The following is a 22,343-nucleotide window of genomic DNA, read 5'->3' on the forward strand; positions in this document are numbered from 1 at the left end:
TGGAAACAAATGGTCACCATGTGGGCCTTGTTTCTCAAGTCTGTTTTTTTAAATTGAAATTGATAACATAGAATGTTGATTATTATCCAAATGTAGATGTGGCAGACTTTCCATGAGCAACTGTACAGATGAACTCTTAGTTTAAGAAGATTCCGCTGAAAATTCTACCACTCCATTGTTAATCTACAAAAGCTTTTTGTTGGGTGTAGAATGGTTTTGTTTTATACTAAACATATAGGGCACAATCTAGCCAAAGTTAAGCACTTTGAAGTCCCACTGATTTCACTGAGAAAGTTTTTAAGCAAGTGCTTAAATCTCTTCAGTTGAAATCTGATTAAAAGATTTCTGCCAAGACCAGCATCCTTCAAGAAAAAATGCCCCAGGAGAATGTTTGTTTAAAATATTTTTACAGCAGTGGTGACAGATGCTCTTCTCTAGACATTCCAGACATAGGGCACCACCATTGAAAAGGCTGTATTTCCAGTTATCATCCTCCTTTGGAATGATACATCTTCGTTGTGAAATATACTAATTTGCTTTCCTTGTATATGTTTGGATTGCATTAGATAATGATAATACTAGAACTCTGATCATAACCTTTAAATCAAATTTGTACCTATCGCAAACTAGATAGTGTTCGGAGGAAAGTAAATCTGAGCAAGCAAAAATGGTTCTGATTCCAGGTTATATCTGAGAGGGTTTTCTAAAGTGTTTAAACCAAAGGTGCTATGTGAGTTGAGTTCTATACACTCTTAAGGCTGGCCCTACTATTAGGCAGAGTGAGGCAGCTGTCTCAGGCAGCTGATGTTGGATGTCATGAAAGGGCAGCAAATTATTAGCTGCCAGGAAATGGGAGAGGCACTTGAAGGATTTTCTGCCTTTACGGGGGGGTGGGGGGGAGAGCCATTTGCTGCTCTACCTTGGGCAGCAAAATATGTTGGTTTGGCCCTGCTCTTAGAGTTTATTGCAGGATCTAGGCCTAAGTGCTTGTTACTGCTTCCATTGATATTGATGCTGTTTATACAAGTGAAGGTAAGAATGCCCTCTAATTTCAAATAGGGTAATAGATAAAAGTGGACAGATAATTTGTAATCTGGTAAATGTGACCCTTAATTACAGATGGAAGAAGAAATGCACATATATTGTTCTTGCTTCTGAAAACACCTTTGATTCCCAATCTGACTTCACAGTGTCTGAACAGTAATTGTTTCCTAATGCTCCAGAACTGAGTTCTAGACAAATTTTAGATCTTTAGGTCTGAGAAACTAAATTTGGTTAGAGGTGAGATGATCAAATATTCTCTTATTTTCAAAGAGATACCTGCTTTTTCTTCTCAGTTTTCAGAAATCTTCATAAAGCATCAGAGAACCACTTGTTACACCAGGGAAGGTTAAATTCTTGAGCCTGGGGACAGGTTTCTGTCTTCCCAAAGCAGGATGTGGGCTCTCACTCCTCTCTCCCAGCATCTTAACTAGGGAAAGTCCACTCCCCCACACTCAAGGTGAAAATGGCAACCAAGAAATTATGTGGTGCTGCTGTGCAAATCTCATCAGGAAATTGTTACCTCCAGTATCAGAGGCAGTATGCCTATGACAACAGTTGCTGAGGAACACAACTGGGCAGGAGTTACTTCACTCCTGTCCTTCTTCTGGGGTTTCCCACAGGCAGCTGGCTGGCCACTGTGTGAATGGAAGCTGGACAAGATGGACCCGTGATTTGATCCAGCGTAGCTGTTATGTTTTTATGAGTGCCCCATAGTCTTCTCATTTCTTGAAGGGAGATGCACCTTTTGGGTTCAAATGTGTGCACCTGTCTCGTGCACTGCTTTTAGCCAAAGTAGTGTTCTCTGGTGTGGTTTTGCCAAAAAGCAGCACAGAAGTGAACTGTGCCTGTGCCTGTTTTTTGTCTATTCAGTTACTTCAGAATTGTCTAGCTTTTGGTATAGTAGGATGATACAAATATGAAGTGTCCAACTTTAAATATTGGTTGAAACTCAGTTTTTTGCCAATTAATATTTACTATCCTCTGCTGTCTTGTAGCCTGAATGGGTTTCTAAAGTATGGATGTTGCAGGTGACCATTGATCACATGGTCTTTGCTTGTAACTTTACCAAGGCTGTGAATGCAGTGATGTGGTGAGCCAGTGTGTCCGTAGCATTTACCTTGGGGAGAGGTGTGCATTCTGTTTCTTCTCCCTTCCCCCTTGCTGATTAGTTATGTGGGGAATGAGGTTGTGATAAAATTCTTCCCACTGTGTGGCAAAACACTATAAACCTCTAGTTCCATACGTTGCTGCAGCCACCCTATGTTGTCTCTAGCCATCCTGTTGTCCAATGTTTGCTGTGCATTGTACATTTAAATGACTGCAAATACCATCTCAGTTCTGTAATCCCACTTACACCCAAATTCAGATGGAGACAGCATGATTGACCTTCTCTCTCAGCTTTTCAATGATTATTCTAGAATTTTACTGCCGTATGTATAGAGGCTTGTTTTTAGGTATTCCAGCCTTTTTAGACATTTAGCCCAGATATTACCAAAATGCAAAGATGGGAGATGCCTTATCAACTATCAGCACAGTAATTAGTCATCTTCAGTTATAACCCTCCCCCACCAGCAGTCCAAAGTGTCAGAATGTGTGTGTGTGTGTGTGTTTTCCTGGTATGTAGTTTTCCTTTCTTATCTGCAACACACCAGAACATCTCTTCAAAGGGGTCTTGCACAGTTGCTTGGTTACAGCATTGTTTCGCCTCCTGAATAATTATGAGTTGGATTTTAAACATTCCCACTTCGTTCAATAATCTGAACAGACATATAGACTAAATATAGGTAATGTAACATAGAAAGGTAAGGTTTTAGAGATTGATGCTTCCCTTTTTTTGAGATGAACAAAACAGATTTATCTAGAGCTACTGATCCTATCCATCTTTATATTTTAATGTATATTTTGCACAAAATAAGCAGTGTAGTACCTAAAGGTTTTTGGTATGGCTTAGACCCTAGCTAATGTGTCATCAGTGGGAGTGTCCTCCCAGCAGAGCTCTGCTCACAGGATACTCTCACTGGCAGAAGAGATGGGAAGACAATTTTCTCCACTTTCTCCCACCCACTGGGAGCCACTTGCATGGTCCGAAAATCTGCTCCAGAACTTTGGAGAGCCCTCTGGAAAACTGTTGAGGGTGACACAGGGAGCTTCAGGAAGGATGGAAAATTGCCTCCCCCCTCTCATTCTTCAGTGGACGCTTCTGCAGACAGAAGGAGCTCTTCTGTCCGTGGAACAGAATTCAGGATCCAACCTGTCAGGAGTGATACAAGGCCTCTGCTTAACATATTCTAGAGATGGAGTATTGTGTATGATATATTAGTCCAGTGGTGGGCAACTTGTGGCCCTCCAGATGTTGTTGGATTGCAGCTCCCATCAGCCCACTGGCTGTGCTGGCTAGGGCTGATGAGAGTTGCAATCCAACAACTTCTGAAAATTGCCTACCCCTGTGATAGGCTTAAGTGTTTTGTAGAAATGGCATGGTAAGAAATTGCATTTGTATAGCTTCAGTATTTAATTAGCTAATAAATCAAAAGAACATAGATAGATTGAAACAAGATCTGTCAAAGTAAAATTATGTTCAGTTCATATATTGCAGTAATTTTAATATTTATATTTAGTAATATTGTTTATTGTAAACATTTCAAGATCAGAACTTTCTGAAATACTGAGGGAAGCATGAGGTGAAAAGTGCATCTTATCTAGCTGCATGTCTCTAGTAGCTTGGGAAACTGGTGAGATCATGAATATCCAATTCTACAGGTACACATTTCATAGTACTTAGTAGGTTGCTAAAGGTTACAAAAACCTGCCTACCCTGAACCAGCTCAGCATGGGAATGCTTTCAACTGGAGCTGCCAACCAACTAAATAATTTTTAGCTGATTGATCATCTGTCTTTTTGCCAATTATCAATGGTATGATTAAGGCTGCAATTCTATATGCACTTGCCTGGGAATGTGCTATTGAACTTTTATTTCTAAATAGACATGCATAGGATTGTACTGTAGACTATCGCTCCCTCAAAAAATGAACTTAGATGGTGAGTTCTAGCAGGATTGGATCCAAAACTGGGTTGTTGAGAAACAAGAGGGAGGTATCTGTCTGCTCAGGGGAACCTGAGGTTTGCAGAATTGCTTGTCAGGAATGAATCTGAGCGTGTGGAGATGTTTAGTAGCGTAGATTCAGAAGGGGAACAGCCAGAAAAGGGGGAGGCTCCCTCGCTAGTGAGCTCAGATATGGCAAGGCCTTCTTCCCAAGACCACAGATGGCTCAGCCTGAACGGCCCCCCCTTTCCTTCTCCATGAGAACTCAGGTTTCGGAGGGGAAGGAGAGTGAGGGGCATGGCTTGAGGGATGCAAGGGTCCATCGCAGAGCGAAGCGGGAACAGTTAGAGGTGGAGCTCAGAAGCTCCTCTAGGTTGACTACGCGTGAAAGCCTCCATAGGAGGTTGCCACCCTAAGGGAGGGTCATCCCTGCAAAGCTAGTCTGGCTGAGAAGTTCTTGTTCAGACTGCTGGCAAGCTGTCATGTCCCTTTGTCCTCCCCCTTCGTAATCAACACACTCCAGGATACCAAGCTTCAGGCTCACTACTTTATTAGTTAACAACTAGCTTCCTTACAAATGTGAATTCTAGGAAGCTTGCAGGCTACCATGAAAACAACTACTCCACACAATTACGAATATCAATAGAGGTGAAGTGGAAGCTAGAGAAGTTGCCAGCAGTCTGAACAAGAACTTCTCAGCCAGACTAGCTTCGGAGGGATGCCCCTACCTTACGGCTTTCACACATAGCCAACCTGGAAGAGCATCTGAGCTCTGCCTGTAACTTTTCCTGCTTTGCTCTCTGATGGACCCTCGCATCCCTCAAGTCACGCCCCTCACTATCCTTCTGCCCCGATACCTGGGTTCTCGTGAAGGAGGAAAGGGGGGGCTGTTCAGGCTGAGCCATCAGTGAGCCAAGGTCTTGGGAAGAAGGCCTTGTCATATCTAAGTTCACCAAGGAGGGAGCCTCCCCCTGTTCTGTCTGTTCCCATTCTGAATCCGAGCTACTAAACATTTCCACATGCTCAGATTAATTCCTGACAGCGCTATCCAAACATGCTCAATAGCCACAGAATGTTAGTTGGTGGGGGTACATTAAAAATTGTGGTGGGCAGTGGAATGTAGTATCCCAGAAGGTATCATGGCTGGCTCCCTTTAACCCTGAACAGAAGCACTTCCGTTAGGAAGTGAGGATACACTGCAACCTTTTTTGCAGGTCCCACTTATATTAATGAAACCTCAATAAAGGTGCCGTTTGAGATACTAAAGGAAGTGGAAGTGCAAGAGGACTTAGGACTTAATAAAGAAGAAAGAGTACTTTTAGCTAAGAAAGGTCTTTAAATCTTTTTTCATACCTCCGAAATGGTGTGCTTTTCACATTACAGTAACATAGCAGAACCAAAATAGCCTCAAGAAATAAATAACATGTAGACATACTGATTAAAATTGTTATCAACTGATGAAGTTGATTAAATCTTGCAGCCCTTGTTAGAATGTTAAGGAGGGTAAGATCTAGCTTACTTCTTCTAAAAATAGCAAACTTGTTTTTGCAAGTAAAATCACAACTGCAAAATGCACAGGTCTTTATGACTCACTGTATTTGTGTAAGCTTGATTCTGTGTTGTGTATCGCTGGAGCTTGAGAGTCTGATCTCAAAGAATTTAAATGGACAGAAATACAGCCGCTCAAACCACTGCCTACATTTGTGCACAACATTAAGTCAGGATTCTGGCTTTCCATGAATGAGCAGCATGCTAGTGCACACAGCCTGTTTGCTCCTGCTTGGCTTCTCCCACTAACATGAGTGGCTAAACTAATCAGAAATCAAAACCTTACCACAACATCTGAACTTAGGATCCTGGTTATTTGCTCCCAAACAAGCCAGGATTTGTAAAGCCCCCCCCCCCCAAACCCTGGTTTACAATGTTGTCTTTTAAAGGGCTCAGGGAACCAGGATCTTTTGTACAACATTTGGAGCACACCCTATTTATTTATTTATTTATTTATTTATTTATTTATTATATTTATTATCTATATTGGCATATATAATATAATATTTGCCTATGTGTCTGGACGTCTTTGCTGATATATGCCAATATATATTATATATATATATATATATATATATCGGCAAAGAAGTCCAGACATTTCGATTTGCGAATTGAGTGAGCTAAAGTGAGCTTTGTGTATATGCCTGTAAGGGTTAAATGGTGGTGACATTGTTTCAACTCTTTGCACTTGTTGCTAACTCTGTAATTGGATACTGGAGGCTTCTTGGGAGCTATTTTAAAATTATTGTTTTAGTGAAGCAGCCCAGGAGGTCAGTATTGATAATGGTGTGTTTACAACTGAGATGCTTACCAAGTCTGAAGGGTAAGAACAATGAAACAGCTTTTTCAACCTAGCATGGAAGTGTGGGTTAGGAAGAGTTCATTTTCATTATACATTTGAATGGTCAGAAGACCACTCCTTTGGTGGAATTTTATCTATATATCTATACCTATCTATCTCTTATCTATATGATTGGCAGGGGGCTTTCCAGTCACCACTGTTAATCTCATAAACTCTTTCAATAAACAATTAAAAATAACATTATATAGATATAGCTCTGTACCCATATAATACTAATTAAAAAAACATTAAAAAGAGACTTTTCCAATCACTATCTAAAATGGTGGTGAACAGAAAAGGGTTTCCACTTCTCCCATATTGCATTATAACATTATGGGGTACAGCCCTATGACACAGTGGTATTTTGCTATTATATATATGTGTGTGTGTGTGTGTGTGTGTGTGTGTGCGTGTGTGCGTGGGTGTGCGCGCGCGCATGTGCGCGCTCTACTTAAAAGATGAAGTTAGTGCTACTTAAAAGAAAGGGTGATAAACATGGTGGCCCAGTGTGTACTAAGCTATGACAAGTTCACCTGCCCATTAGGTTACTGACTGTCATAAACCCACCTCTTAAAAGAGACAGAAGAATAGTGCTAAGAGCATCTACACTAGTGGAGACAGTATTACTCTTCTGTCCTTCTAAAAACAGTTGGACTTTCTACAGCAAGAAAAAAGATGGAAGCAGCACTAGGAAAACATGGGAGGATGACAACATCCCATGGAACCCCCATAAAATGTGAGTGAACAAGCCATGATGATTCCACACTAAAGACTTTCCTGGAAGCAGCCCAAGATCCATATTGTTCTGGAAACTAGTTAGCATGTATATACCATGACTAAGCAAAGTGCAATTCATGAAATCATAGGGTTGGAAAAACCTTATGGGCCATCTAGTGCAATCCTGCAACAGTAGGTATTCTTATACTTGCCATAGCTGACTAATGTATTTTATTGCTGTAAGCCGCCTTGGGAGGGCTTCTGCCCTGAAAGGTGGCCAAGAAATATTTTAAATAAAATAAAGAATACATTCCCCACAGGAGAAACCTATTTATATAGAATGTGCTCCTATAAGGAAAAAGGGAAGTGGATCTTCCTCAGTTCATTGCTGTGCATTGCACCCTTCTTTTTGAGTGTGACCTATATAAAGCGGTCACATTTGCATTTAATATACTAGTATTCTAGAGTATGTATGCATATATTTCTTGAAGACATGGCCTGAGAACCCAAATCTCTGTACAACAGATTAACATTCATCAGCTTCTCCCCATCACCTCTAGCACATTCAATACAAAAAGTGTATTAACTGTTTAAATAGGACATTCTTCCATGGTTGCCCTTTGTGGGGAAAAATTCTTACTGTTATCATCTCTTCCTGGTTTTGAATACTTCTTTATTTTTTCACTGCTAGCGTCTTCAGCTTTCTTTCGCTATAGATTATAGTGTTTGGATGTAATATAACTTACATTTCCAAGGAGTATAGTAACAGAGAGTTGGATTTTAAGATATGACAATAAACCCCATGTAGTCCAAGGGAAGATTGTACAGAAGTTTAGTTCTATTTCCTTAATGTATCACTTGGGGAACAAAATAGATTTCCTGCTGAAGAACATTAAATATATACATTATTCCTTTGTGGGAATATTTGTGGGCAGTGAAGTAATTTGATGCCACTGGAATCCTTGGAATTTCTTCTGAACTCAACTCTTTAAAAACATTTTAAACTAGTCATTCTGCTGCTGCTGCTCTTCAGCTTCATGTGGAGAACAGCCTGTTCTGTCTGGCTGAAACAAAGCATCTTTTTACCACTTTGGAAACAGACAGCTAAAGAGATTGTTGTAATTATTAATTACAAAGTAATTTGTCAATGTGTCAATAGGGAAAAAAAACATACTTTTTGTCTCTGCCTTTGTTTTAGCCATAGTTATCTTGCGTAGAGATAGCTTGGCTTTGTTCCCACACTTGCTCAGCAATGGAACAATGTTTACTCCTCCTGCCTACAGAATTTGAGAGATAATTCTGGCATTCATATTTATGTTTATTCATATCAAGGGCATTGTTCATCTAATTTGGCAAGAAGCTAATAAATATTAAAATATGCAGCACACCTTGATTTTTTTGTAGATTGGTTCATTTTCTGCATGACTACTTAAGTTGTAATCTTGTAAATGGAAAATAAGCTTTGTTTCCATTGTTTTTGGTGTCTGAGAAGAATAAACTGTGGTTGCTTCTATGTCATGAACTACGTCTTTGGCATGTACTTCTGGGTGCTTGTTTCTGATAAATTCATTAAGAAAATCAACATTGTAGTGTGGTGAATCACAGAGGCACTGAGATACAGAAATGATTACATCACACGTTTTTCATCTGAGTAATGATTAAGGTGTGTAAATTCCCTGCACAAAAGATATATAAACTGTTCCCTTATTCTCCAGGGCTGAGACTGATCTTTTAAAATACTTGGAGAACTTGCTTTTTTAGCACATCTGTATATTTTCTTTCCTTAACAGAAATCTGGTGAAGAAATACTGTCCTAAACGTTCATCCAAAGATGACGAGCCCAGGTAAAATGAGTGGGGTTTCTAATGCCAGACAACAACAAACTATTCTTGTGTTTAATCATTGTTATTCTCTGTAAACAGTTTGAATGAGGCCCTGATCCTGAAAACTTCTACACACGTGTATGCCTTTTTGAATTATATTCATATTCGTTTGCATTAGAGTTGGGGTTTTAAATTAACACACACCAATTGGTTTCTGTGGGTTGTATTGAATGATGTAATTCTGATTGCGGAAACCTGATTTTCATCCTTGTGCAAGTTTCAAATCCAATACTTTGATTTCACTTGCGCTAGCTGTTGCACAACTTACTACAACTTCATTAGGCTAGTTGTTGCTTGTCATAGTTGTGCAAGTTTCTCCACTAGTGGTTGAGCAAGCATTAGTGGAACAACAACTCCTCTTATACTTATTTTACTAAGGTAGCATTGGATACAACCCTATGTATTCAGAAATTAGAAAGAGCAACTATAGTATAATCATCTGCACTTCTTTCCAAAGGATGTTGGATATTTAAGTTTTTTTATTACTCTTCTGAGAGTCCCCGACATTATGCATGCCCACATAATTTGGATTTTGCTGTGAACTCTAAGGCTTAGTTCTGTCATATAGCCAATGAAGATGTTTCTGGGCTGTACCACATATTTCTGGTGGGGTATAATACAGTTGAATGCGTCTCCATATTAAAACATTCCTTGCACATATCTAGAAGGCTAGCCTAGACGCTTTCTCCCCTGACATCTAGTTTTCTATGTGGAGATAATATTTTGTAGGAAGGATCATCCAACCATACAGTCCCCCCACTTGCAAGCTGAAGTGGGTAAAGCCCAGAAGCAGGTTTACCTCTTCATTTCCCATTTGTGACAAACATTCATTGCTTTCTTGCTGCTTTTTAATTCTGTTCATATGCTAGACACCAGTAATGTTGATAATTTTCTTTGGTCAGAAGACAGTTTAAAGTATGGTGACACTTTGCAGTGGCAGTGCTACCTGTTTAAAAAAAGGGGGTTGAGTGCCCAAAGCAAGGTTCCTTTGTGAAGCTGTACATTGAAAAGTACTGTAGTGGTACTCTGTGTAGCTATACATTCTTGCCAAATTTGCCTTGCTGTGTGGTGTAGCTTTCCCTTATAGTGACCTTATAGGGTTTAAGTGAACACCATCTGGAGTGTATTTCTCTCTATTCTGTGCTTCCTTTAGCCAGCAGTATTTTGGCACAGTATAAGAAAACATAGCAAAGACTCTCCCCACCCCCTTTTTCGGAAGTGCCCTTGTCTCAACGTACTGACTCAGACATCTTGGCTCCTTTAAGACAGAAACAGTGAAACAGGTTATTCCACAAGGAGTATCTACTTTTTTCTGATGCCCTCGTCAGGGATGCCCCATGTCTGATTTTTTTAGAGGTACAGTAATTTTTTTCTCTCAAAATGAAGCCCATCATTAAAGGAAGATAACATTACTGGGTTGCAACATACCTGGGGGATCATCTGTTCTATCCAAACATCCAGTCATTGGCAGGATTTAAGTTTATAAACTGAACACATTATAAAATTTCTCATGGGAGATAATTGTGAGTTCCTCTTTTTTACTTTAACATCTTCTAAAGAAACCTGGATAACAGTACTTCCAGATGCTGATATGGAGTTCAAGACTGACAGCTTAAAAGAGATGGCAAACATCCCACAGGTTTATGAGAGAGGTCTATTTTTTAATACAGTGACTTGTTTGTTTGTTTCTCCCCTTCCATACACATTTTCTACCCTTATTTTTTCCCTTCCTCCTTCTTCCCCTCCCACTCCCCCCCCCTTTTTTTTAGTGCCAGCAATAGTGTGGCACCTTTCCCTCCAACCCAAGAGGTGAGCAGGCAAACAGGCAGCTGTCTTCAGCGCTGGTAGCAAACTTGTTCAGTAGATCATCCATCGGGATGCATATGAGTGGTATGATTGGCATGTTCCACCCTCAAGATCAAGCAATTCATCTCTGCAACAAGTTCCTAAGCCTAGGAACTTAAGTCCATTCTTAAGCTCAGTCCTTCCATTTCGCATCTTAGGAGATACCACTATACTGCAGGGCCTTCCAGGTAGTATTCTTTATTCTTTCCACCTCTTGAAATCTGTTTTCCATTAAAAAGAATGTGTGAAAAGATGTGTATTTTGGGCATCTCCGCTGTACATATTTTTCTTCAATTCATTTTCTTAAGGTTTATACCATGCTAGATTGTGATGTATTTCCTATTGCCTTTGTAGAACAAAAGCCATGACAACTTAAAAAGAAATAAATGTGACATCTTTTTTTCTGCTGTATCCTGTCAGGTTTACCTCATGTATAGCCTTTTATAATATCCTTAATGAGTTAAATGACTACGCAGGACAGCGAGAAGTAGTAGCAGAAGAACTGGGACATAGGGTATATGGCGAACTGATGAGATATTCCCACGATCTCAAAACAGAAAGAAAAATGGTAAAGAATGAGTTCTTTTTAGCTAATATATTGCTGAGCTATTTAATGCCAGTAGAATTTATGTAATTATTTGTTTTGGTGTTACCATGGTGAGCAAAAATTTAGAAAAGTCTCTTTTGTTGGACCAACTTGTGTTTGGTGTAGCACTGTGTAGATCTTCAAGTTGCATAGTTCTGCATCCTTTCACAGTATACTTCAAGAGCTTACATGCTTTTAAACCACCAAAAGATAGTCCATTTAAATAAAAGGAATGTTTGCCAAGTTATTTTTATAAGTTAATGTTTGTGCAGCACAATCCTATGCATGCTTATTCAGTGTGGCTTATTCCTTAGTAAGTGTGTGTTTAGGATTGCAGCCTTGTAAGTGCAATCCTATACATGTCTACTCAAAAATAAAGACCATCAAGTTCAATGGGATTTACTTCCAGGTTAAGTGTGTATAGGCTTGCATCTTTATTGCGGTGTGTGTGTGTGTGTGATTGTAAGCCTCAGGTTATAGAGATCTGGGACAGAAATGTTTAAATAGATAACTTCATACTTATTACTCTGTGGATGATCTATTCAGTGCTATCTGTTATGGTTAGGGTGGCCACTTATGAATCTCCAAAAAAGAGGAAATGCAACCCAAAAAAAGAGGACACAGATTTGCATAAAATTGGCATGTGCTAATTTATATGTATAGATGCAAATGTAGAAATAATTACTATAATTTACATAGAAATACAGTACATCTCACCATAGTGTAGAAGCCTGTGGCCAGGTGACCTGTGTGCTTGATAGGGATGTGCAAATCAGCAAAACTTGAGCTTGCCAAAGTTTTCCAGATTAAATCTTGAAGCCCATTCCAACTCAAGTCCGTATCAGATTGTGAGCTTTTTCATTTCACATGAAAACCTGTGCCTATTTTCATGTGTATTTTCCCAAATGTACACATCAGCTGTGTGCATCTTTGAAATGTACACATTCTTCTCCCATTGATTAAAGTGTGCTTGTGCGCATTTTCCAAAAGTGCATGTTTTTTTCAAAGGTACGCTTGCTGTCAACTGCATTTTTTTGGTCCGCGAATCACATTACAAGCTCAGAAATGTATGGACTTCGACCGCAGATTGTGTTTGAGTCTGTGTTTGGTCTGGGAGGTGCGAACTAGATAAATCCTGATCAAAATTGAACTGAAATGAATTTCCCATACATCCTTAGTACCTGCCTGTTCAGTCTGCTGTCCAGGTATTATTGATGGGCACCACCAAGACCCAGCTCTTCCTCCTGATGGTTCTTTGTGTTTAAACCGGACTTGGACTGGGCATCCCTTCAAATAGAGGACTGTCCTCTGTAAAGAGGACACATGGTTGTCCTAGGTATTTCAGTATATCTGTCTTTAATTCTCGCATTGGTTTGAAAATTAAAAAGAGATGTACTACAGTCCAAAGCTATGCATTTAAGAGAACTGCGTGTACAGTTAGTGCTTTCTCTGGAGCTTTTGCCACTGCAACTCCTACAGACAAACCAACAAGGTGTAACTTTATTTACATTATTCAGTTTATAAGTCATGAACAAGGCCCTTGTAGATTTAAGCGTTGCTGTTTAGTGGCTAGTACGCTTTAGGTTCTTTTAGAAATATTACATAATGATAAAAATTATGAAGGTGCTATTGAGTTTTAAAAGCAGCTTGCCTCATCAGCGATGGGGAATGCAGCGGTGAAAACTGAAGACAAAGCCCCAGCTGCATCTATGTTTAACTTGCACAAAGTTCCTTTGGATAGTACTTTTCTTTTTTTTTCCAGAAGAAGCAATGTGTATGAATATTAACACGTAAATATGTATTTGTTGTAACATTGGATTAAAAAATATCTGTGATAGTAATGATTCAGTATTATTTTCTGCCCCTTATCATATTGTGCTCTAAATGCCGCAATTTTGGAAAGAATATACAATGTTTTTATACAGATAGTAAAACCTTATCAAAACTGGTTTTAATGAGAGGCGTTTGTTTATTTTGGTGAAACCTCTTGTTCATAATTTTCCAGCACCTTCAAGAGGGTCGAAAAGCTCAGCAGTATCTTGACATGTGTTGGAAACAGATGGATAATGTGAGTTTTCTAATTTTTTTCTCCCTTTCCTATTTACCTTGGGATTGTACAGTTTGGTAGACAATTGGTACCAAAAAGAATAAATTGTGGGTTAACTTCCTTATTGCAGAGCTATCACATTTTTTACATTGTTAAAATAGACAAGATAGATTACTATGTAATCATTATAGTGCTAATTATACTTATTTCCATTATAGTAGAAATTATTATAGTGCTAATTTCTTAATTAGCAACCATTTATCTATAGGATTATGGCCTTGATGGATTTACAGACTAGACTTCAGCGATATTAGAATTTATTGAAAATACCTCCTAGCCCTGTAGCTCTTAATGTGGTTGCTGGGAGCAACCTCCTATACAACAGAATGAAACATCTAAATATATATGGTGCCATCTAGATCAGTTTATATCAGTGAGCATTTTTCTAGTGACATCTGTGAGGCTTGAATTGTATCTACAGACTTCTGTTTTCATTTACTTCTCTTTAAGCCTTTCATAACAATAAGTAGTAATGTTTTTATGGGACAGAGCCTCAATCATAGGAGTTTTAGAGCCGCAGTCATAGGGGCATGCCCCCCCCCCTGCAATTTGTATTCTTTGTAATTGGCCTCAGGCTATTTTTTTCTAATTAGCCTCACATGCTGGTGTAATTTAAGGGAGGTTAGTGGGATTACACTATAATAAATAGTTGACTATGGGTTGGATTCTGACTTTCTCTCCATGGGCCAAGTCATACGCTCCTGACTTTTCTTTCTCTTCTCTTCTAAACATGTTTACTGGGGAGAGCTATGCCCATTTGAAGCACTGTGTTCTGAGCAGGAACAGTAGTAGTAGTAATAGTAAGAACATATAGTGCTGTTCCCCAGTACACAACGTGGTTTATAAACATTCAGTAAACTTTACTACAAGTCTTTACAGTTTGCTGGTATCCCCATATTTCAGATGTGAAGGCAGACCGAGATAGAGAGAGGATAGCCTGCCTAAGATAACCTAGACTAGAGAAATGGTATAGTTCTGTCAAATAGCTGAAGGCAGTTTGAAAGAGGGATCAATGCTCTTGGTGTGAACCATCATCTCATTTTCACTTCTGGTAAAGAGTTTTTGCTGGGTTTTGTAGTGGTTTAATCCCTCCCCACATCAAAACCTGTCTGACTAGGTGATAGTGGGACAAAAGAAAAAAAAACAACCTCATGGAAAGTGGAACTTCTCTCAAGCCCCTTTCAGCTCATTTAAAAACTGTTGTCTGTTTCCAACCCTAGTGGAGCTGAGCTGAAATTTGAATCAGGAACCTACTGGGTAATGCATGCTCTTAACTACCACACTATATAACAGCTTCCAAGAATATAAGAACTACAGGACCAACAAATGGTCCATCTACCAATCCTACTAGACCATCAGTCAATCATGTAATGTGGTGGGGAAGTAGTTAACTTGGTTGCTGAGTGAGTGTCAGTTAGCATGTATGAGAGGAAACATCTTGGTGCGTGGAAACAGCCGTGTAGGAGGAGGCAGTGGCCAGAGTTAGGTGAATGTTCCAGAGCTAACTTTACGTAATAAAAAGAAGTGCAAAACCAGTAAATAAATAAGTTCATTTTAAAATAAATGTTCCTTAAATGGTGGGGCATGCAGAGTTAGCTTTGCTACTGTTTGAACTCTTTTTTTGCTAGCATGGGATGACTACACAATTGTAGCAGTAGCAGAAAGTGGTGGTGGGGGATTTGGGGGATGCACAGACACTGATTACATGAAACAGTGTTTTTTAATGAGAGAATTAAAAGCTCACAAAAGGAGATGTGCATTGGCAAGAAGGAGTTGTGTTTATTATTACTAGGGATGTCATGGGCACTGTGGCTCATGACACTTGCACAATAATGGCCTGGATCATATACCAGGCTAGTATTCTTAATTTAGTGATGGAGGAGCATCATCATGATGTGTCTTTTACACTGTGCACATCATGCCACATGAGAACAGGCATCCTGTGCAGAGGCACTCTGTATGTGTGATGGTTTGATTTACACAAGCTTTCCTCTCCTTTTTTGAGGAGGAAGAGTGGTATGCACTAGGTCAGATGTTTTGGACTACAACTCCCAGCATTCCCGACCATTGGCCATGCTGGCTGGGGCTGATGGGGTTTGAAGTCCAAAACATCTGGAAGACATCAGGTTGGGGAAGGCTACAGTAGGTCATTATGCATACAGGCCTCTTCAGGGAGCTTCTGCCTCATATACTGAACTATGTGCATGGTAGACTGGAGGACCCTCTCTCTCTATGCCCTTGGAATATTAGTAGATGCTCTATGTAGAGGAGCAATCCAATATTGTGGTTCAAATGCTGGGAAAGTGTGATGACATTTGGTAGGAGACAAGAGGAGGCTGGGGGATGTTGACCTGGTGTTGAATGGGGTACGGCTACCCTTGAAAGACCAGGTCCGCAGCCTGGGGGTCATTTTGGACTCCCAGCTGTCCATGGAGGCTCAGGTGTCAGCTGTGAGCCGGACAGCGCTGTATCAACTCCATCTGATACGGCGGCTGCGCCCCTTCCTTCCCGACCATCTGCTCCCATCGGTAGTACATGCCCTGGTCTCCTCTCATTTAGACTACTGTAATGCGCTCTACGTGGGGTTACCCTTGAAGACGGTTCGGAAACTGCAGCTGGTACAGAACGCGGCGGCTCGCCTGATTAAAGGCAGCCGCCGGCGAGATCACATCACTCCAGTGCTGAAAGAGTTGTACTGGTTACCAGTTGTTTTCCGGGCCAAATTCAGGGTGTTGGTTTTGACCTTTAAAACCCTATATGGTTCCAGCCCAGCCTATCTTAAGGAGCGCCTCCAGCAGCACCAGACAGGCCGCTTAACAAGATCAGCCTCGGATGGCCTTCTGTCTGTCCCATCAGCCAGGACAGCTAGACTGGTGGGGATGAGGGAGAGGGCCTTTTCTGTGGTGGCCCCCACTCTGTGGAACTCCCTCCCTAGGGAACTCCGCCATGCCCCCTCTTTAATGAGCTTCCGCTGTGCATTAAAAACGTGGTTGTTCAGGCAGGCATTTGGGGTGGGTTAGGGTATTTTAGAAAATGTTTTTATTGTAGAATTTTATTGTTTTAAACTGCTTTATTATATTCTGTACATCGCCCAGAGTGGCTGGGTGACCAGCCAGATGGGTGATTAATAAATTTAATAAATAAATAAATAAATAAATAAATAAAGAGGATGGAGTGAGGATGTGGGAGGCTCAGTGCTTAGCAATGGAGCCATTGCTCAGTGGTAGAGCACAGGCTTTACATGTAGACGGTCCCAAGTTCAATCCCCAGTATCTCCAGCTAGGGCTAGGAAAGAATCCTGTCTGAAACCCTGGAGACCGGGCCAAATTCAGGGTGTTGGTTTTGACCTTTAAAACCCTATATGGTTCCAGCCCAGCCTATCTTAAGGAGCGCCTCCAGCAGCACCAGACAGGCCGCTTAACAAGATCAGCCTCGGATGGCCTTCTGTCTGTCCCATCAGCCAGGACAGCTAGACTGGTGGGGATGAGGGAGAGGGCCTTTTCTGTGGTGGCCCCCACTCTGTGGAACTCCCTCCCTAGGGAACTCCGTCATGCCCCCTCTTTAATGAGCTTCCGTCGTGCATTAAAAATGTGGTTGTTCAGGCAGGCATTCGGGGTGGGTTAGGGTATTTTAGGAAATGTTTTTATTGTAGAATTTTATTGTTTTAAACTGTTTTATTGTATGTTGTACATCGCCCAGAGTGGCTGGGTGACCAGCCAGATGGGCGATTAATAAATTTAATAATAAATAAATAAATAATAAATGACATAGCAACAGAAGCTCTGCCTTCAGTGCAGACATATCAATACTGGGCAGTGAATAGCAGTTAGGCATTTTTTGCACTATAAATTTTACAACCAACAGTGTGCAGCTAGTGTATTTTTTTTCTCTTCCCCCTTCGGCCTTTTGTTGATGCTTTTTAATCTCAGGAAAGCATCCAATTAGCTTGCAGATAAGGGGCAGAAGGGCTGCTGTCACAACGAGAGCAGAAATGAGAAAGGACATATATACATTCTTCAAGTGCCTAAAGGGACATGCTGCTTTCTAGTCTCTACTCTGACATAGTAGCTAAGCATGCACCCTCAGGGTAGCATAAAATGCTAGGATCTGAATTTTAACTGTAAGGAGGTGTAAATAAGTAAAATGGCATTTTGTATTGATTTGTAACTATAACATGGTGTCATTGCATTGTAGAGCAAAAAGAAATTTGAGCGGGAGTGCAGAGAAGCAGAAAAGGCACAGCAGTGTTATGAGAGACTGGACAATGATACCAATGCCACTAAAGCGGATGTTGAGAAAGTAAGATATTATTATAAAGGCTAACAGTTTTTTGTTCTTATAGCAGTATTGGAACACCATAATTTTGTGGGGAAATGCTATCTTTTGAAAACCTCATGTGTGTATCAAGGGGGTATTGAATCAGTGGCTGTATTCAGATATCACATTTTCTGAATAGGCATATAACACAGCGAACAAATTTTTTTTAAGAGATTTAGTTTTAATCTCAGAATCTTACCGCAGCTGCTACCAGGAGTCCTAGAATCAGGTTTGGTGAGGTGAACAGTCCTGCTGTATCCTGTCCCTTCTCTGACTGCCCAGTCTTATATCATGAGACTAACTCACTAAACAAGATAAACTGCTACAGCATTTTCAACAGTAGATCTTAAAATTATTTCCTACTTTTATCTAAGTTTTACAAACAACTCATGACATAAGGTAATGTTTACATTTTATTATTTGATGGTTAGCTTTCTTAAATTAGACTTATAATTAACATCTTTCAGCCCTGTTTATCCCAACACCATTATTTTTAAAATACTATTTATTTTCATTTTACAAAGAAGATCATTACTTTGAATGACAACCAGTGCTGCATGAGTGGACTTCTGCTTGTGCAATGGGACTTCTCCTTCCCTGTTCATCCCCAAATCTGTTCTGGATGGTCCCCTTTCAGATTTCATGGGTGCAGTAGGGGTGGGGGTGGGACTGTAGTGGGGGAAGGGGAATTCATTCTGCCAACTGTGTACATTCCGCTAGTGGACAGTTGCTGTTGGATTTACCCTGTTAGCCAGTGCCATTCAAATGTTTTGGACTACAACTCCCATAAATCCTGATCATTGGCCATGCATCTGAACATTAGTCCAAAATATTTCGAGGGCTCCAGGTTGCCTGCCACTGCTATATAGCTTCTTTTTTAAACTGACTCCCATCTTATTAAGACATTGTTACTTTAATCTCACTAAGATATAGGTAGACATTAATCCTATGATGCTGATAACAGGAGAACTAGGGCAAAAGGTAACTAGAGCAAGAGTGAATTAAACCCATATTTTTCATCAATATCTGTGACAAACCTTAGGAACATAGAAAGCTGCCTTATACAGACCATTGGTCCATCTAGCCCAGTATTGTTGAAACTGAGTGGCAGCAGCTCTCCAGGGTTTCATGCAGGATTCTTGCCTAGCCCCACCTGGAGATGCCTGAGATTGAACCTGGAACCTTCTGCATGCATGCGTATGCTCTCCCCTTAAGCTATAGTCACTCCCTTCCTTATGACTTTCTGTGACCAGGAAGTGTTTGTAAATCATGTGTCTGAAGGGAGGGAGCTGACCTTTTAACCTGCTGTTTTCTAAAAGGTATCATGTTGGCTGCCACTGGTGAAAGGAAAAATAATGGAAAGCGTTAATGGCAGAAACAGTAACTATCTGCAATTTTTATATGTGTGTGTGTGTGTGTACATGCACATATGTGTGCGCTCTCTCTCTCTCTATATATATGTGTGTGTGTGTGTGTGTGCGCGTGTGCGCGTGCATGTGTGTACACATGCGCATACTCCTTTTGGGGGTTGTATGCCATATCCATTGCCTCTTGAAATGAGTGGATTTGTATGAAGTGTTAGTGGATTGTTCCCTGGGTGAGACGGTCTCTCTGTCTAGATGGGTACATGACAGTTGCTTAATTGTGTCTCTCTTTTAAATGCATTGTTTGAGGGTAGCTTGGAGAGAGACACATACTTTGGGTTCTATTTCCTGCATATTGTGTGTTAGAATAGACTGCCCAGCTAAAAAGTGAGGTGCTTTGCTCTAAATAATGATACACTAGTGGAAATATTTTTAGAGTTGCTGAGAAAGGTTATGAATATTTATAGTATTTATAAAGAGAAGTTATTTCTATAACACTGGATACTAAGACATCACCAATGATAATGAAGGGTAATGGCATTTTCACTTATGGTGAGCATGTTGCTAAGTAAGGTTTTGTTTAAACAAAAGATTTTTTAAAACCTTTGGTATTGATCTCCTTCTCTCTAATTAGGCAAAGCAGCAATTAAACCTGCGTACACACATGGCTGATGAAAACAAAAATGAATATGCTGCACAACTGCAAAATTTCAATGGTGAACAGCACAAGCATTTCTATATTGTCATTCCTCAAATTTACAAGGTATGTGTTCCATCTAAATAAAATGTTTCATTTACTGAAGGGTGTGGAGTGGCTGCTACATGTTCCTTAAATATTTAAACCAGAAAGTGCGATAAGTACTTAAAAAAAAAAAAAAAAGCACTTCCCCTACCAAGCACCCTCCTCTCTAGTTTTAATGGATTTATATTGTTGGCTTAACATAGGGTTCAGCTTTACAAATATGGCTCAGGCACACTTACCTTTTAATCTTTGGGATTTGAATAAAATTTGGATTGTGTCCATATTAAATGTGCGTGTTTGATTTTCCAACAGCAGTTAAAATACACTGCTGTATTACAATCAAGAAACATTTTGTGCGTGTTACATTTTGTGAGATACAAGTTGTGCCCTTAGTTACTGATGGCTGTGGTGAATGTTTACTAGTCCTAAATTCCATTGATTTCAGTGGAACTTCAATTTGTGTACTTTTGTTCAGGATGCTCCATAGATTCGTATGTGTATCTAGGATTTTCTGTCTATTTTAATTTATTTAAAATATTTATAAGCCACTCTTCCATGAAAAAGAACTCTTATGCATAATTGTAAAACAATAACTACAAAAAATGTAAAACCAGTGTCAGTAAAAAATTGTCCATGATGTTAAAACCAGCGTTCTGACATTCTGGAAGACCTGCACAAATAAAAAAAAGACTTTGTCTAATGGCAGGTGAGCTTCAGTGGGAGGGAAGTTCAGATAAGGGGTGCGACAATAGAGAAAACATTCTTCCCATTCAGCACCTAAGTTCAGAAGGTGAGAAGACCCAGAGGAGATCCTCTGTTTATGAACATGGCATTTGGGCAGATTCATATGGTAGAATATGGTCTTTTACATACACTCTATACCATCTTCTGTCCATTGACTGTATATGTTTGGCTATGTCCTTCAAGGGAATCTTGCATGCTACTGGGTTGGTACTAGATAAGTGTGGGTAACCACCGAGAGATTTTATTATATCAAGCGGTATGTAAGTATTGCTATTAAATAAAATAAATAACAGTTCCTGCAAAATGAAGGAGAGAGTTGTTGTAGGGATGTGGTGTGTGTGTGTGCACGTGCAACATTCCTTTGTGTGAACTTGCTACCTGTACTGATTTTACTATTTTCCACAGTCTCGTTTTTGTACGAATGCAATCCCCATTAGATGCAGTGAATCAGCAAGTCACAATCAGGACAAAAATGCTCATATGGATGTCCTCTTACATTTTCAGTAACCTGTGTCTGAAACAAACAAATTAGCTGGGTACTATTATTTCCTGTGCTGGATTGTTTCTGCTGTTTGACAAGCCTGTACGATATAGGTGCAAGGCTCTGAATGTTTATAACTGGAAGATGGTAGCTGTTCAACAAAGACCTACTAAATTATTCTAGTTATATCAATGTTTCTTGTACAAAGAGTGTAATCACTCATTTGAGCTCATTATTTTGGGAATTCCAGAGATGTTCCTGTTATAAAACTGTTTCAAAGTATTGTATATTAATGCTACTTTCCTAGATAGTGATGGTTCCATTTGAAGGTTCTGTCTCGCGCTTTTTCGTGATAGTTTTCCCTTAGCACTGTACTTACAACCGGGTCCTATTCTTGTCTACTTGGAGAAAGTCTCACTGACATCAGTGGAAGGAAAATGTGCATAGGACTGCAGCCTCAAGTTTCTTTTTTGAGATTTTAACCAAGTCCCACAAGGTCATCTTGATTTTTCTTCTTTCACCAGCATCTTGGTTACCAGTTCTATTCCGTAACTGGATAAAAGTAGATATTGACAGGGCCACGTACAGGGCCTTGCATAAGTATTCACTTGCAAGGCCCTGTATTAAAATGGATTAATTAGGATTTCTTGTCACTGATCTACACAACATGGTCCATAATATCCAAGAGGAGGAAAAATCTGCATATTTTACAAAATAATTTACAAATAAAAAACTGAAAAGTCTGGATTGCGTAAATATTCGCCCTCTTTGCCATGACACCTCTAAATAAACTCTGGTGCAACCAACTGCCTTCAGTAGTCACATAATTAGTTGAATGGAGTCTACCTGTGTGCAATTAAAGTGTCACATGATTTCAGATTAAAAACACCTGTTTCTGGAAGGCCCCAGAGGTTGTAGGAGAGCATATCTAAACAAACAGCATCATGAAGACCAAGGAGCTATCAAAACAAGTCCAGGATAACGTTCTGGAGAAGCACCAATCAGGGTTGAATTATAAAAAAAAATATATCCCTAACTATGAATATCCCCCGAAGCACCATTAAAATCCATTATTACAAAA

General features: G+C 39.9%; 1 protein-coding gene across 3 annotated transcripts in view; it reads left to right on the plus strand.

The window, feature by feature from the left end:
* Positions 1–22,343, plus strand: part of FNBP1L (formin binding protein 1 like) — a 95,983-nt gene that overhangs the window by 39,254 nt on the left and 34,386 nt on the right. For all 3 annotated transcript variants that reach the window (XM_084851794.1, XM_084851795.1, XM_084851793.1), the window contains exons 3-7: positions 8,984–9,037; positions 11,342–11,489; positions 13,513–13,575; positions 17,809–17,913; positions 19,930–20,058. In XM_084851794.1, coding sequence (XP_084707920.1) covers positions 8,984–9,037; positions 11,342–11,489; positions 13,513–13,575; positions 17,809–17,913; positions 19,930–20,058 — 499 coding nt within the window. The remainder of the gene's footprint in view (positions 1–8,983; positions 9,038–11,341; positions 11,490–13,512; positions 13,576–17,808; positions 17,914–19,929; positions 20,059–22,343) is intronic.

This window comes from Heloderma suspectum, chromosome 4, assembly GCF_057233095.1.
Source record: "Heloderma suspectum isolate Gila_16-S chromosome 4, 16-S_ref, whole genome shotgun sequence".
In the NCBI taxonomy this organism is placed as follows: Eukaryota; Metazoa; Chordata; class Lepidosauria; order Squamata; family Helodermatidae; genus Heloderma; species Heloderma suspectum.